Raw genomic sequence first — 17,909 nt, forward strand, 5'->3', positions numbered from 1 at the left:
GGTTCAGCTCCCTAAATTAGTGGATGTCCCAAGATCTGACTGTGTCTTAGGACACTTGGAAGCTCAGTGTCTCAACATGATGCTTTCCTCATGCCATCATGCATTTGGACCATAATTACTTGCCTCCTTCATGGCTGTGCAGTAACAAACATAGAGAGGAGCCAGACAGAGCTAATGTCAACTCTGAAACAGTATTAACTTCCAAATAGAGAGCTGTAGAGGCTATAGCATAACATGTTCCCCAACTCTACCCTCTCCTTGTCCTATGCCCAAATTGCTATGGAGGTCTGACATCACTGATTTTGAGTAGAGGGAAACTCTGCCCGGGGTTCTGAAATGAATAGCTTCATGTTGGTGGAGAGAAGAATATGGCCCTAAAAATCACAGCAGTGGTTGGATTATAGAAACATCTGCCCATTGTGACAGACCAGGCGAGGAATAATGGATCCATAAACATGGAACAAAGTGGGGATTTTACACAGAATTTTTGTGGAACTTCATCTTGCATTTACTGAAATCTCTAGCCAAATCTGCTCTTGCATACACTCATGCAAAATTAACTGAAGTCATTGGGGTTGCATCGTGGTAACTAAGAACAAAATTTGGCCCTCCAATTCTGTAAGTAGTCAGTATGTACAAAATTAAAGGTTTAATTTACACTCCCAAATTGTAATTAGGTTTTTTGCTGTAAGGGAAATGAGGAATGTGGAGAGAGTCTGGGAGCAGCCATTCCACATGCCATGTTGTCCTGAGGAACCTGTGTAATTTCAGAAAACAAAATCTTATGGGAGTTAATGCCCATCACAGTAGCATTAACTTCTGATCAATGTCTTCAGTCCCCCTTAGGCGAGTAGAAATGCACCTTATGACACCATGGCTGTGGCATAAACTCTACAAAGGAAAGAGAGGGATGGAAAGCGGCACGGAGATGCAGACCACTGTGTGTCTGCTCCAACCTCCCTAGCTAGTGACAGGATTTCTTGTGGAACAATGGGCTGATTGGTCGCCATGACCCCTGTCTCCTCTATGTGACCAGGGCCGGCTCTAGGAACCAGCAAAGCAAGCAGTTGCTTGGGGTGGCAAATTTTCAGGGGCGCAAGAATCCAGCATGGGAGTTGAGAACCAACAGGGGGCCCTGGGAGCTGTAGTTCCTTGGTTAGTCCCTGCCTATAGAGCCAGCCCTGGAGCAGGGAAAGAACTACATTTCCCAGCATTCCCTCTGCCGCAATTAACAGGAAAGGGAGGGGGAAGGAATGTGGAACTGAAACCTCATGCTGCAGCTTGCTGTGAATGGTAGGGACAAATCCAGTTCTATGTTTTTTGCCACCCCAGCCCTGTGCTCCCCCTGCACCCCATGTTGCCCCAGCCCTGGACTCTCCCCTGCCCACACCCCCTGCTGCCCCAGCTCTGGCCCCCCACCTGCACCCCCCTGCTGTCCCAGCCCTGGGCTCTCCCCCCACCCGCACCTCCTGCCACCCCAGCCCTGGGCTCTTCTTCCTCCCCCCTCCGCACCCGCACCCCCTGCTGCCCCAGCTCTGGCCCCCACTTGCACCCCCCCTGCTGCCCCAGCCCTGGGCTCTCCCCCAAAGAAAGAATTGGGTGGACTAAATGGACAGTGCACCTCTCTATCTGAAGCCTAGCAAGGGAGGTATGTGGATCCCACTAGAATTTAAAATGAAAAGTAAGGGAGGGGAGGCTCTACAAAGGACCTGGGCAGCTTTAGATACAGTACCAGGCACGTAGGAGGATTTACACTTCTGAGCCATGGAAGCAGAAATTGACTTTTCTTTTCCAGATTTAGCTAATATTCAGAAAGGGAATCCAGCACCGGCCTTCCAGATTTGAACGCCCTCAAAATTCAGGAGTGCTCAAGCTCAATTTGAGCAGCTGTTACTTCATTTCTCCCAAATCAAATATACTGATCCACTGTAACTTGCTGTAGAAAAAGTAGAATAAATTGAGCAAGAAATGCTTCCCACTGGTTATTAGGACTGGAATTGCTATTTTCAACAGCCATTGCTTTTTTTTTTTTTTTTTTTTTTTTAGTTTTAGTTTTATTTGTTTAAAAGGAAGACAGTGATATTGCATTGGCAAATTCCCCATAGAAACAAAGAATGGAACAAAAGGATAATAAAGGCACCTCAACTTTTCCTCATTTATGTAGGACAGTCTTATAATATGCATCCAGATATCCTTCAATCACACAAGCTGAAAATTGTTCCACTTTACTGCAGTTCTGTAACCGTATGGGAACCAATCCTGTCTGTGTTCTGTGCACATCCAAAATTCCTGCTGAATGACCCACCCTGGGAGCGAGTTACCAGTGACCCAGGGTTGGGGCGGCAGGAGGGTGCAGTTGGAAGGGGGAGGAAGAGAGAAGGGCTGGGGCGGTGGGGGGGCAGCAAAAATTTTTTCTGCTTGGGGCAGCAAAAAACCTAGAGTCGGCCCTGCATGTGACTCTAGATCCTCCTCTCAAAGGAAGAATGTTGGATTTCCCATGGATTTTTAGGTTAACCTAAAAGCACCTTTTTCCTTCTCATGCGTTTTTCTGTAGGAGGGGAGCATGTGGCCTTATGTGGCCTTTCCTGTCACACATGCACAAAATGCATTTAATGAACACAAAAGATCTTTTTGTCATGACAGATATGCAACAGTTAGGGCACTATTTAGAAACAGCTATCCAACTGCATAATCAAGTCTTCAGAAAGAAAATTAGGACTATATCAATCAGGAAACAAAATAAGATTTTCAGAAACAACCTGAATTTTGTTTTATAATGAATAATATTCTATAGATGATCCCTTTCTTATAAAGCTTTCTTGTAGTTACATATATCTTTGTGAGCGTCCTAGTTCATAAGGCCTTACTGGTCTTCCAGCGTTTGGATTATCCATTGGTTGAGCAACATTCTGAAACCTGTCAGACCTAGAAAACTCCGGTATGCCAGATTTCTGTAAAGAGATTGAAGTTAAAATGTAAATAAAGGTAATTTAATAAGACATTTCCTACTGTGTTTCCTCTTAAAACTGGCTGTTCATATTTATATGTCAAATTAGGTTTCATGAAGTACATTTTAAGCACTAGTTTCTGTATTTGTGAACACCAGCCATCCGGAGTGTCTGGAGATCATTCTGATATAAATTGCAAAAGATTTGGATCCTGTGTGCACTGGAGTTCAAACCATATTAGTAAGAGCTAACAGAGGTATGATATGATGTAAAGGTTTTATCAGTATGAATTTGGGATAGCTGTATTGTTCATGACTGGTGAGACTACAAGTAGGTTATCCAAAAAAAGGGTCCATAAAACCTGCAGATCACATCCTGGTGTATTATGCTTATGTCACCATCTTAACAGAAAAACTTTTAGAAATGTTTTAAATTTAAAAAAAAGGTTTTCCTCAGTACCATGAGTCCTGCTGTACAGACAGACCAGAGGGAAAGGACAAAAAAAAAACTTTTTTTTTTTTTTAAGAATCAAAAAGTTACTTAATTGCTCTACTATATATAAAATATCACAATTTTAAGACTAATATCTTGATATCCTGGAAAATTTCAGGAGTTGAAGCAAGTGCGGTGTGTCCCATTGGAGAGCTCGAAATCACCTTTTCCAACAGCTCCCATTTCTGTCCTTGCAAGGCTCTGCGATATTGTACCTTAAATCTGTCACTGCTCTGGGACTGAATTTTGCCTGTTGTTGACCTTGGGCTGATGTAATTTTAGGGAGGAAATTCTACACTTGGGAAAAGAAGAAAACATTTCCCTGGCAGTGGTTGTTTCTTTCTTTTTATGTGTCTTTTTGAAGCTCTCCAAAAGCTTAGAATATTACACCTATATCCTGCCAAGATAGATTATTGGTATGGCCCTACCAAATTCATGGTCCATTTCAGTCAATTTCATGGTCAGAAGATTTTAAAAATAATAAATTTTATGATTTCAGATATTTAAATCTGAAATTTCATGGTGTTGTAACTATAGGGGTGCTGGTTCCAAAGGGGGTAGTGGGGAGGTTGCAAGGTTATTGTAGGGGGGTCATAGTATTGCCACCCTTACTTCTGCACTGCTGCTGCTGGCGATGGCACTGCCTTCAGATCTGGGTGGCCAGAGAGCTGCAGCTGCTGGCTGGGAGCCCAGCTCTGAAGGCACTGCCACTGCCAGCAGCAATACAGAAGTAAAGGATGGCATGGTATAGTATTGCTACCCTTACTTCTGTGCTGCTGCCTTCAGAGCTGGGCCCTTGGCCAGCAGCCACTGCTCTCCGGCTGCCCATTGCCACCCTTACTTCTGTGCTGCTGCTGGCAGTGCTGCTGTCACAGCGGGGCACCTGGCCAGCAACTACCGTTTTCCGGCCACCCAATTCTGAAGGCAGAGCAGAAGTAAGGGTGGCAATATCACAATCCCCCTACAATATGCTTCCAATCCCCCCATAACTCCCTTTTGTGTTGGGAGCCCCAGTTTGAGAAACGCTGGTTTCCCCTGTGAAATCTGTATAGTATAGGATAAAAGAATACAAAAGACCAGATTTCACGTTCGTGATGAGTTTTTCACAGCTGTGAATTTGGTAGGGCCCTAATTATTGGGCAGTAAGTAAGCACCTGATCAAAAGTCCATGAGAAATGCTGTCTGTCTCGAAGCTCCACAATTTCACATGGTACTCATGATCACATATGCAACAGTTTTACAAAATCATGCTACAGAATAGATCCTACCTTCCCCAGCCAGGGCTAGGTAAATTAGTTCAGCACTCGGCTAGCAAGAATTGTTTTAAAACATGGTTTAAACTCTAGAGGAAAAGGCACCTTATTTTTCATTTTCTTACCATTTTCCCCTTTTGCAATCAACCTTTGAACAACTAATTGAAGACAATACTTTAATAGGAATACAGGCTTCTGAAAAAAATGGACTTCATGGGATGCCAGCAACATTTTTGTATCAACAAAATATTTTCTGTATGGGAATTACATGAAACTTATGCCTGAGTGAAAGAAAAACTCCTCCAGAATTCCAACTGGCTGAATCCGCTTTCAGACCCTAATTTTTTGCATTGTTGACAACAAATTTATACAGCAAAATAAATGTCTGGTGTCCTTAAGGATAGTGGTGGGGACCTTTTGGTTGGTGGCAACCTACCTCCCTTTTATGTCATTAATTCTACTTCGCACCTACTCTAAAGGCCTGATCCATGGTGGGATTTCTGTCAGATTTAAGAATGATTCTCAGAGGTTCAAACATAAATTATACATAAATGATGAGTATGTGGAGTGTCTAATGGAAAATAATTAGATATTTGAGGTTTTCTGAATGTTTAATTTTTCTTAATTTTTTTGTAACAAGTCTTTTAGAATCTTTACACTAAACTCTTCCCCTACTGATTTTTTTTTTTTTTTGGTTGACTCTGTTATGAAGAGCTGTGCCTATTTTACTTGCATAGGACCTTCCATATGGAAAGACCCCAAATTGTTTGGACACACAAATCACTTCACTGTACCACTGAAAGAGACAGCTACGGGGCAGGAAGGGAGTGCTAGTTAGGTTATTTATTTAGAATTTTTAATTGACATTAATTGCTGAAGCTGATGGAGTCCTTACATTGTTTTAAATAATCATTTACACATGATTCAGTGGCTAGAGAAAGGAAATGTGAGGAGAAGGTTACTCGCCCTGTGCAGTAACTGACGTTCTTCGAGATGAGTGTCCCTGTGGGTGCTCCACTCCAGGTGTTGGTGCGTCCCTGCGCCTTCGCTTGGAGATTTTTCGCAGCAGTACTCGTACTGGCCACGCATGCGCAGAGGCTGCCCCCACTGTGAGTCTAGGATAATAGTACGCACGCGTGGCCAATCTCCTCAGTTCCTTCTCTACAACGGAGGCTACCCCAACTCCGAAGTAGAGGGGAGGAGGGTGGGTAGTGGAGCACCCAGGGACACTCATCTCTAAGAACGTCAGTTACTGCACAGGGTGAGTAACCTCCTCTTCTTCTTCGAGAGATGTCCCTGTGGGTGCTCCACTTCAGGTGACTTAAAAGCCATGTGCCTCAAGGGGGTAGGGACTTCGGATCGGATAGGAATGCCATAGATAGTACCGCCCTGCCCAAGCGTATATCCGATAGAGGGCCTTGAATAAGGGCATAGTGTTTAACAAATGTGTGTTCAGAGGACCAAGTGGCTGCTTTACAGATATCAGCCAGGGGAACTTTGCGTAAGAATGCAACAGAGGCAGCCAGAGATCTCGTGGAGTGCGTTCTGATGCCGTCTGGAGGTGTAACCTTCTTCATCTGATAGCACAGCCGGATGAATTGAGAAATCCAGCTTGAAAGTCTCTAGGTAGAAATAGGGGTACCTTTGGAATGCTCAGCGATCGAGACAAAAAGTTTAGGAGAATTTCTAAAAGGTTTGGTTCTATCAAATAGAAGGACAATGCCCTGCGGACATCTAGTGTATGCATTGAGGCTTCGAACGAGTTCGCATGTGGCTTCGGGAAAAAGGTCGGTAAGTGTATCGGCTCATTAATGTGGAATGACTAGTGTACCTTTGGAAGAAATTTGGGATGTAACCTGAGGGTAACCTTGTCTTTGAAAAATAGCATATATGGTGGGTCTGCCATAAGAGCTGCTATTTCTCCTGCCCGTCTGGCAGAGGTAATTGCCACTAAAAATGCTGTTTTCATGGAGTGGTGTAAAAGGGAGCACGTGGCTAGGGGTTCAAATGGTTGTTGAGTTAGGCAAGATCGTACTAGATGAAGGTCCCACGGGGTGGTAGGTGGTTTAATATCTGGGTATAGGGTTTGGAGTCCCTTGAGGAAGCGCTTGGTGATAGGATGAGCAAATACAGAAGTATCATCAATTTTGTCATGAAAAGTTGTAATAGCAGCTAAATGGACCCTGATGGAGCTGAAAGAAAGGCCGGATTGCTTAAGGTCCAATAGGTAGTCAAGTATGAGCGGAAGAGATGCTGACGGGGGACCAAGTTGTTAGCTGAACACCAGTGTGTGAATCGTTTCCACTTACGTAGATAGGTGGTGCGAGTAGATTGTGTTCACTCCCCATGGGGCAGGATCCTGAGAATAGACTGAGGTAGTTTTTTTGTAACCTCTATTGAGTGGGGTCTGTCCTTCCGTGCCCTGGAACTGAGTTTGCTACAGTGGGCACATTTTGGGGGAATGTGGGTTTCCCCCAAGCACTTTATACGTAGAGAGTGGCTATCAGAGAGTTGGATAGTGTCTTTACACGTAGAGCAGCGCTTAAAGCCTGTGGAGCCGGGCATGGTAGAAGCGGCTGCGAGAATTTTTTTTTTTTTTATAACAAATAAAAGAACTAATGAACTACACTAACAAGAAATGACAACAAACTAACTACTAGAGTAGGTAATTGTAGCAAGAGTGTGGGATTTCCTAAGGAGTCTGCTGAGCTCCATCTCAGGCCGGGGACGGTAGAGAAGGAACTGAGGAGATTGGCCACGCATGCGTACTATTATCCTAGACTCACAGCGGGGGCAGCCTCTGCGCATGCGTGGCCAGTACGAGTACTGCTGCGAAAAATCTCTGAGCGAAGGCGCAGGGACGCACCAACACCTGGAGTGGAGCACCCACAGGGACATCTCTCGAAGAAGAATCACGGTTTACTCTCAGTTCTACAAATAGCTTCCTGTGTATTGGAAAAAGAGATTTAATTTCTCTGTGCCTACGTTTACTTTTTTATAGTATGTATATCTACCTACCTTCACAAGCATGCCATGAAGCTTTTGTATTAATGTTTGTAAAGCACTTGGAGATCCTTGGATGAAAGGTGCTGTGTAAGAGTTAAATATTAGCAGCACTATTGTTATTACTATTATTAGCTGTTTAACTGTGCTAGCAATAACACAACATTTTAGGGCAGAAAGTGAAGGAGAAAGTATATATTTGACAATTCAGGGGAAATTTAGTTAAACAGTAGATAATGAGTCAGTTTGGAAGTTGTTCAATATACCATAGTTATACTAAGAGCTTTGTGTCTATAGCACCCATTTTAGATTTGTACATCACCACCACTGAAGATTTCAACATGACTCTGGAAACAAAGTCGCTACATTTCTCCAATTTTATACTGGTGTAACTCCAACCAAATCAATAAATGATGCTGACACAAAACAAGTGTAACACATTGGTGAATCAGGTACAGAGCTTGTTAGGCATTTGTGTTTCACATAAATTTTAAAAATTCCCCTCATTGTAGAATATCAGCAACATAGAATTATAGTTTCCATAGCAGCAGATGGATATGCTTTTGGTCCTCTAGATTCTCTATCAAAAGGCTGGATTATGCAACCGTTACTCACTTTATTAAGCACTTATTCATATGAGTAGTCCCACTGACCTCAACAATAGCTCAAATTTACCCATATGGAGCGGGCTCTGTCACGGAGTATCGGGGAACTCAGGGCCCTGCACCCCCGGCTTCCTGCGATTCACCATGACTCTCAGCCAGCCAGTAAAACAGAAGGTTTATTTGGATGACAGGAATACAGTCCAAGACAGGTCTTGCAGGCACAGACAACAGGGCCCCCCTCAGTTAGGTCCAGCTTGGGGTCCCAGGGCATCCCAGCCCACCCCCCTTTGGGGGGTCAGAGCCATCTCTGCCTCCCAGCCATCTCTCCAGCCCGCTTCCAGCACTCTGCCTTCAGCGATCCCTCCCACAGCCTTTGTTCAGTTTCCCGGGCCAAGGAGTCACCTGGCCTCCAACCCCTTCCTGGGTTCTCATGTTACAAGCTCAGGTATGCGCCTTCGGGCAGACTCCCATCCCCCGATGCAGACCATCCTAGCCACACTCGCCTGTCAGCATTCACACACCCCAGCAAGAACAGTCCCAGTTCGTCACATCTCTCCCCCCTTCGAGACCGAACTGAGCGGGGTCACTTTAGCCAGTGACCTGGGGAAGTTCGAACCTACCCCCGTTCCCATGGATGCCCCCGCATCCCTCCCATTCCTTGGTGAGAATTACACCAGGCCCCTCCAGTTTCACGCCCCCCCCTTAGGTCAGGAGTGCTTGATGGCACTCACAGTTCGCATGTGGGAAGGTTTATGCGGCCTGTGCCCTTTTCCCACCCCCATACCTGTGGGGTTCCAACTGGGCTGGGGTCTTCTCCCAGCGCTCCAGTCTGGAGGTCCGTGCTTTGGGCTCTCTTGGTTTAGAGCCGCCCTTTTAACCTTGGCCACCCTCCGGAACTCAGCAGCTGGGACAGGGATGGCCACCTGCTCTCTCTCGCCCGCTGGGTCTGAAGCTGCAGCCTCCCTGAGCCGTGTCCCTGGGCGTTCCCTCCCCACCAGGTTAGGGTCCTGCGCCTCAGGCAAGGCACCCCCCCCAAGGCCAGGGCGCAGTGCGCCTCGCCGGCTCTGACTGCGGGTCACAACCAGTGCCCTTTGGGGGTTGCTTGGCCAGTTCTCCAGGTCCCCCCCCCATCAATACCTCAGTGGGCAAATACGGGTGTACCCCCACATCCTTGGGGCCCTCCTTGGCCCCCCTCTTCAGGTGTACCCTTGCCACGGGCACTTTGACTGGTGTTCCGCCCACCCCCGTCAGGGTCAGGTAGGTGTTGGGCACCACCTGATCTGGGGCCACCACCTCGGGCCGGGCCAGCGTCACCTCTGCGCCCGTATCCCAGTATCCATTGACCTTCCTCCCATCCACCTCCAGGGGAACAAGGTACTCTCTCCGGAGGGACAGCCCCACGCCTACCGTATAAACCAAAAACCCTGAGTCCGGAGCATCCAGCCCCCTAGAGGAGCTGGCCTGGAGCTCTCCTCCCTCCTTAGCAGGTGGTACTCTGCCAGCCCCCCTTCCCTGGGAATGCTGCCTCTCGCCGGGCTGGGTCTCTACCCAGTCAACCCTCTGTGGTTTCGGTCTGCTCAGTCTGTCCCTGAGCTTGGGGCACTGGGCCCGTATGTGGCCTTTTTGGCCACAGTGGTAGCAGCCCATGTCCCATGGGTCCCCTTGAGTGGGTCGGATGGCCCTGACGCCGGATGTTCCCCTCTGATGGGGTTTTTCTGTATTTTCCCACGGGGAGGTCCCATGGTGACTCTCTCTCTGCGTTGTGGTGGGACTGTTCCTTTGGGACTCCTCCCTGTTATCTCCTGACCGGCTCTTTACAAACTCATCGGCCAGCCGGCCTGCATGTCGCGGGTTCTCTGGCTTTCTGTCCACCAACCACAGCCTCAGGTCGGATGGGCACCGCTCATACAGTTGCTCCAGTACCAGCAGTTTGACCAGGTCCTCCTTCGTCTGGGCCCCATCAGCCCACTTGCTGGCGTATCCTTCCATGCGGACGGCTAGTTGCAGATATGAGATCTCAGGGGTTTTATCCTGACTCCGGAACCTTTCCCGGTACATCTCAGGAGTCAGCCCAAACTCACGTAGCAGGGCCTTTTTGAATACTTCGTAGTCCCCTTTCTCTGCCTCTTCCAGTTGGCGGTACAATGCCACGGCTTTGGGGTCCAGTAAGGGGGTAAGGACCCGGAGTCTGTCCGCGGGATCAACCCGGTGCAGCTCGCAGGCCGTCTCAAAGGCCTCCAGGAAGTCATCCATGTCCTCCCCCTCCTTGCGTGGGGCCAGGATGCACTTATCAAAGCTCCGTGCAGTCCTGGGTCCCCCCTCACTCACCGCAGCCGGGGGTTCGCTGCCCTTCAATCTCGCTAGTTCCAGGTCATGCTGACGCTGTCTCTCTTCATGCTGTCTCTGTCTCTCTTTCTCCTCCCGTTCATGCTGATGCTGTCTCTCTTCATGCTGTCTCTGTCGTTCACGATCCTCCAGCTCTCTCAGTTTTAGCTCTTTCTCCCATTCCAGCCAATTCCGCTCCACGGATGCCGAACGTCGCCGGGAGGATCCTCTGCTGGCCGGCGAGCTTCGCCGGGAGGATCCCCTGCTGGCTGGGGGGGTCACGGCGCCTTCGGTATTTGCTGGGCTCCTCCCCACCCTTCCCCTAGGCATAGGAAGGAGGGGTCTCGGGAAGCCCTCAGCAGCCGGCTGACCACTCCCAGCTGGGACAGACATTGGTGCCTGCGCTGCATTTGCCAGGCTGCTTCCCTGAGACACAGGGATCAGTTCATTTGCGCGATCTTCCGCCTCCAGCCGGGCAATGAGCTGTTCTTTGGTGAGCCTCCCAATGCGCAGCCCCCTCTGCTTGCACAGATCCACCGGGTCGCTCTTAAGCCGCTTGGCATACATCTTCCTGCTGGCCACTCACCGGCCTGTGTGCTCACAGCTCCCCACAGTTCCCAGGGAGACCCCTAGTGTGCCAGCCCTTCTCGAGGTCACCGCCTCTCTGCCAGGGTCGAGCTGCAGACTCCTCCGCCCCTGGGACCACTCGCTGCGATCCCCCCGGGGGACCCTGTTACTGCAAAAGTCCTTCTCGCTGGTCACACACTCCCAGGGGTAATAACCGTCTCTCTCTCACTCTTCAGCACGCCTGGTCCCCGTCAATCCCCCTTCGTTTTACTGCTCCCCAGTCACTTACTGCAGGAAGCGCTGTCCACGGGGTGCAGTAGATCCCACCGCTGCCACCAGTTGTCACGGAGTATCGGGGAACTCAGGGCCCTGCACCCCCGGCTTCCTGCGATTCACCATGACTCTCAGCCAGCCAGTAAAACAGAAGGTTTATTTGGATGACAGGAATACAGTCCAAGACAGGTCTTGCAGGCACAGACAACAGGGCCCCCCTCAGTTAGGTCCAGCTTGGGGTCCCAGGGTATCCCAGCCCACCCCCCTTTGGGGGGTCAGAGCCATCTCTGCCTCCCAGCCATCTCTCCAGCCCGCTTCCAGCACTCTGCCTTCAGCGACCCCTCCCACAGCCTTTGTTCAGTTTCCCGGGCCAAGGAGTCACCTGGCCTCCAACCCCTTCCTGGGTTCTCATGTTACAAGCTCAGGTATGCGCCTTCGGGCAGACTCCCATCCCCCGATGCAGACCATCCTAGCCACACTCGCCTGTCAGCATTCACACACCCCAGCAAGAACAGTCCCAGTTCGTCACAGGCTCACACAGGGATAAAACCCTCAAAAAGGGGCTTTCACAATCTAGCCTAGACTGAATAGTGATATAAGATTTCTGAGATAAAAAACACAGAAGTTAGAGATGTAAGCCTTTAACACACAGAACATTTTTCAAATGAATGCAAGTCTAGCCACATATAATGTATACAGGATTGTATGACAGCTTATTCTCAAGTGTCAGGTTGCAAGATTGTATAAGACACCTTTCATGTGTGCTTGAGATAGTTTATACGTACAGGAAATTGCCTCCCAGACATAGCTGGAATGGGGTTGTCCTCTTCATAATCCACATTAGGAATATGACTGTTCTGATAGCCAAACTGGTTACGCTGAGGAGATTGGAGGCTGAAAGAACTGTCTGCTGTTGGAACTGGTCTTCCTGATGGCCGATGTGGTATATAGCTATCAGAATTAAACAAACAGGGTTTAAAAATATTTGCAATGTCTAATCAAAATATAAATAATTGTAAATGATGACACAGTATTTGTATGTGTTGAGTTAAAACAATCACCATAAGCTTTTTTTATTTTTGACATTTCACTTCACTTTTAGGCCCCATTCCTGCCAACTCTTAAGCATATAAGTACGTTTATGGATGTGAGTAGTTCCCTTTGACTGTAAGCTCTTTGGAGCAGAGACCATATCTACCTCTATATTTGGCACAATGAGGCCCAAATCCCAATTTTGGCCTGTGGGTACCACCATAATACATATCAGGGGTGGCCAAACCGTGACTCAAGCTGAATGTAGCTCTTTTACGTTAAAGTGTGGCTCGCAAAGCCACCCAGACCCTCCCCATTCTCTACCTACCAGACTGTGGGGAGTGAGGGGGGGAAGTTTGGGGCTTCTGACCTGTGGCGGGGTTGTGAGACTACGGGCTTCTGCCAGAGATGACTGGTGCCAGCTGAGAGTAGGGAGGCATAATTTAAAGGTTTCCATCCCCCCAGGCATGCCCCTCCCTTGCCCTCAGTGGCCCCTCCCTGCAACTCCCAGGTGTTAGCTCCAGGTGGAGCAGCAGTGGCAAACTGCTGAGAACTGCAGGGAGGGGTCCGCTGCTTTAGCGCTGCAGGGAGAGGCAGCAGCAAAAGCAGGAGCTTTCCCTACAGTTCCCAGCTGTTTGCAGCTGCCTCTCCCCACAGCCGCAGCTCCCGGTTTGCTGGCTCCAACCGCTGCTGTGCAGGGAGGGGGCCTTGAGGCACCATGCGACTGAGCAGGGCCAGCAAACCCTGCAAAAATCTGGGGCGGGTACAAATGACCTGATGAGCCCTCCCACATGTTGCCTCTGGCTTCTGCCTATGGGGGAGAGCGGTCTTAGGGCTTTAGCTGAGGATTGTCATATGTGGCTTGGAGGGTCAGCATGTTTGGCCACCCCTGATATATATAATGATTTATTAATATCACATTTTAAAAATCAACACAATAAAAATTTCACAAAGATAATACTTATTAAATATGGTCCATATTAGACTAAATATAAAATCAAAGCAAGAATACTAACCACAGAGCTCAAGAAACACTGACCAAATCTTTCTATATTCCTCTCATTTGCCATTTGAATGGAAAGATACTTAAAGTATAATCTGGCAATTTTAGATGATCTAGTCAAATAACTAATAACCTTTTGTGACATTCAATTTCCAAAGCAATGGCTCTCTGGTAACAAAACCAGCTTTCAACAATAAATTTTCTTCAGGAATAATTCTACTTAATATTTTGATAATGTTGTTTAAAAAAGTTATACAGGAGGTTTTCTCCTGGAATATATAGGCTTTACATAATTTAGCCAAAAATGAGAAGAGAGATTAATTTTTTTGAGAAAAAATGGAGACAGCTAGAGATATTGTAGGCCATTACCACACAACATTTTTCAAATGAATGCAAGTCTAGCCATGTAAAATGTATATACCACAAATTTGGGTTATGTGGTTTGACAGTGTTTGTACTGGAAGCTTCTCTCTCTCTCTTAAGTATCATAAATATGCTCAGGGCACAGAATGAACTGATGTAGTTGGTTAATTTAGCTAGGAGTTAATCTTTGATAAGTATATCTTGACAATTTTGGTATATTTATATATGAGAGCAAGCCTGTACTAAGGACCAAAAGGCTGATAGCTATGCTCCTCTTCCTTAAAGGAAGTTGGAGTTACGCGTGGCTCTGGTAATGTACTGCTATCATCTTGTCCTATTCAGCTGTATTCTAAATGCAGATACACCCTAATCTTAAGTGATGGGTAGGGAAGTAAATTTGTCATCATGCTCACAAGTGTCATGGATTTTCTATGCTTTTCTTTTGAGTCTTTTGACTTTCCTCATCTTTCCACTCAATTAGTGATGGAAGAAAAGAGATACCTCTCTACCTGTTAATCCTGCAAGGGGAGAATATTGTGCTGCCAGTTGCCTACCTCATGTTAGGGGAGTGAAGATTCTATTACTGCAGAACCTGGAGGTAGGAGCTCTGGTGTCTGGCAGTTGTGGGGGAGGAGGAAGAAGGGGAGAGAGCATAGCTAACTGAGGGATTTGTGGTTTTTCCCCTCCCCCCCCCCCCCCCCCCCAAAAAAAAAATCACAAATAAACCTATGATTTTTGGAGAAAAGTCACCATTATTAATTTACAAGTCTAGTGATCTATTTTGGAATTTAGCTTCAGAAAGAAAAGGGCTAGAAACTTAACTTTTTGTTTTTAATGAGAGCTTAGATTAGGTGGAACAAAATTTAACATTTGACAAACCTCATAGATATCTGGAAAACACTAAGATTACCTAGTAATTGAAGATTTAGACTCTAACTTGGTAAATTTAGTCCTATGTGGTAGTTCTCATGGAACATTAATGTACAGAACAATCCTGAAGTATTTGCAACAACAGGTTTGAGTTATGAGAGGACAAAGAACAGTGTTCAAAAGGAGAAAAACCCACCAGTTTTCCCAAACTCTCAATTCTAAAACAATGTATCTGATCAACCTAGTCAGTAGCTGCTAAATTATAATATGCATATAAAGATTCAAAAGTACAATTAATGCTAATGCAACAGGTATAATAGCAACCCCTGAATACACTTAGATATCTTAGAACTTCAATGATCCTTAAAAGAAAATGTCACAGAACTGTTAGATTCTGCTTTGTGCCTTAAAAAAAAAGAAAAAAGCCTGGAGAGGTAAGGGGAGTGCAGGCTGGGAGTAGAAGGAAAAAGCAGGTAGTGGAGTAATGAGGGGAAGAGCCACTGGACCAGGCAATGAGGATGTAAAAGAAGGACTATAACAATAAAGAATATTTGTTCAGATGTTTGTGCAAAGCCATAACTTGAGCAAATGGAATTCAACTGTGATTAGAAATAAAATTTACTTAGTTTACATCAGTTCTCGGCTCTCTATGAGAGAAGATCAAGCATAGTACCTGTTCTTATAAGTTTAATCTGATTTAGAAGGGGATCTAAAATGGGAACTGAAAATGATTAGAGAGGCATGGAGGGACTTTAGTATGATGAGACAATATAGTTTAGAGGAGTGATGAATAAAAAAAGATATAACAGAGGTATGCAAAATAATACATGATTTAGAGGAGATAAATCATATGTTTCTGTTTACCCTATCGTAATTCAAGAATAAGGAAAATTCAATGAAATTGAAAGATTCTAAACTGATAAGAGGAAATACTTTTTTATACAACACATAATTAGCCAGTGGAACTTATCACGTATAGATGCCATTGAGGATTCAACAAAGCACTGGACATTTATACACCAGACAAGAGAAAGAAGAGTCACATTATTCCAATCTATAGAGAGAGACAGAAACTCTCAGGTTTCAAGGCAGCTGCCAATCCTGGGTGGATGGGAGTAAGGAGGAAACTTCCCCTTTGGACAGGTTTTTCCAAAATTGTGCACTATGGGTTTCCTGCATTTTCTGAAATATCTGGTACTGGCTACTGTTAGAGGTAGGGTATTGGACTAGATGGATTAATGATTTGATCCTGTATGGCAATTCCTATACCACTGATAAAGTTACATAGTGATTCTTTCACCCTCTAAGCCAAGGACCAAGTCTGGAGAGAAAATGAGAAAAGAAGGTCTGACAAAAGCACAGCATACCTGTAAACTTCTACTTCACCAGGTGACTGTGATTGCGCAAAACTTTGGCTTTGCAGTTGAATTTTTGGTATTTTAATATTCTCGGTGGTCCAGTCATCCTGTATAAGAAAGATGAGAAGCGAAGGTTTTACACACCAAGAACACAACAGTATGTTTACAAAAGTAACTCATCAGGTGCAACTTGCTAGCAACTTTGACTTTGATTTTAAAAATTTAGTGTTTACACTTGTATAATTCTATCAATTTGTTTACCAATTATAAAACTCCCTTTTAGTGTATTTGTTGTGAAGATAGTATAATCACCCTTGTCACTATCAATTCATTAACATTATAATAGGTGTAAATTCCACATAACAAATAAGGCTCAGTGGACCTGATGCTCCTCTTCCACCGGTATTATAACAATGCAACTCCACTGATATCAGTTACTCCTAATTTACTCCCAGTATAAATGAAAGACAAATAAGTCAACAAAATGACTCTGATAGTGAGGGTCATTTTCATGTTAGGTTTTTTTTTTAAAAATGTGTTTCTCTTTTTCATCAAATGTATTATGGAGGGGGAGAGAGAGAGAGAGAGAGAGAGAGAGAGAAGGAAGAGGATGTAGAGTGGAGGGCTAATATGTGCGAGTAATTGTAGAGTCGCTGGTTTTTAATGCAGTATCTTTTGGTTTTGCAGAGAGATCCTCTCCTAAAAAGGGAATGACAAAACACCAGAGCATCGTTTTCATGGAGCAGGAAAGGGAGCAATCTGAAGAATCAAAATATGTACTCTGTAGTGGCAACCAAGCTCAAATTAGGTTTCCTCTTCTAAAGCTACAACAAGTCAGGATCATCAGCAACTTGTTAACTTAACACACTAGCATCTGGAGGGAAGAATTATATGGCCCATCTCCCTGCCAGTGTCCCTAAATGTACAGTTTCTAGTGTTTTGACTGGTCCAATTTTGTCTAATGCATGAAAGCATTGGTTCTGGTTTCCTTATTTAGGCAAATATCCAACTAATGTCAGCGGCACCATCCTTTTAGTTTTCTCTATTTCTTAGACTGTCAATATTTTCTTTATTGGAGTGTTAGCAGCTGCAGCAGAATCACCACCCAAAGGCATAGTTACTTAGGGATACTCTAATTCGTAACCCCAATGGGGCTGTTGTGCTGGAGGGTGTTGGTAGCTTCCAGGAAGCAAGTCTGATCTGTGGGCAATAAAATATCTCATTGCAGCTGATGGGCATGCTGACCATCCTTCATTCTGGATAAATGGAAAAAGCAAGTAAGCTCCTTTATGGAATAAGATAGCTGAAACAATAGAAGCCACTGCCCAAAGCATCAGCCACATGGAAAACCTGAGCACGAATGAACTAAGGGAAAAAAAGTGGGATTTCCATGGGACTGATTACAAATGGAGGGGCTGGGGCATTGAGTGGATTGCAGGTAAGTGTAGGTAAGGGTGTGTGTCTCTCTCCCCTTTAAAGGCAGAAAGCCAACTGAAAGCAGTCAGGAAAGTGAGAGAAGTACAAGTAGCATGGCCCGGAGAGGAAGCCAAAAGAGCTTCTTTTGAGCAAAGTGCTGGCTGAAAAGGCAGGCTTGCAAATAATAAGCAAGAAAACTGCCCCTGTTGTTTGTTCCTACTGTGTTCAGGTAAACAGGATTTTGTGTCCATTCTTTGTAAATAAACAGGATTGCACCAAAGAAACACCTGACTTATATCATCACTCTCCCCTCCCAATGTAAACAACGCAACAAGACCCCAAATGTTGGCTAATTGCTCAGGGCAATAGGGCTATTACAGTAGCAGGGATTTTCAGGACTA

The 17,909-nt window shown here is 45.7% G+C and overlaps 1 protein-coding gene across 1 annotated transcript in view; it reads right to left on the reverse strand.

Moving 5' to 3' along the window:
- Positions 1-2,756: 2,756 nt before the first annotated feature.
- The window catches only part of LOC101933276 (uncharacterized), a 34,093-nt gene continuing 18,940 nt past the window's right edge, over positions 2,757-17,909 (reverse strand). The window contains exons 5-7 of the mRNA XM_005284534.4: positions 16,102-16,199; positions 12,252-12,417; positions 2,757-2,951 (exon numbers count right to left, since the gene is read on the reverse strand). Coding sequence (XP_005284591.1) covers positions 2,826-2,951; positions 12,252-12,417; positions 16,102-16,199 — 390 coding nt within the window. The 3' untranslated portion in view covers positions 2,757-2,825. The remainder of the gene's footprint in view (positions 2,952-12,251; positions 12,418-16,101; positions 16,200-17,909) is intronic.

This window comes from Chrysemys picta, chromosome 9 (assembly GCF_011386835.1).
Source record: "Chrysemys picta bellii isolate R12L10 chromosome 9, ASM1138683v2, whole genome shotgun sequence".
Taxonomy (NCBI): Eukaryota; Metazoa; Chordata; order Testudines; family Emydidae; genus Chrysemys; species Chrysemys picta.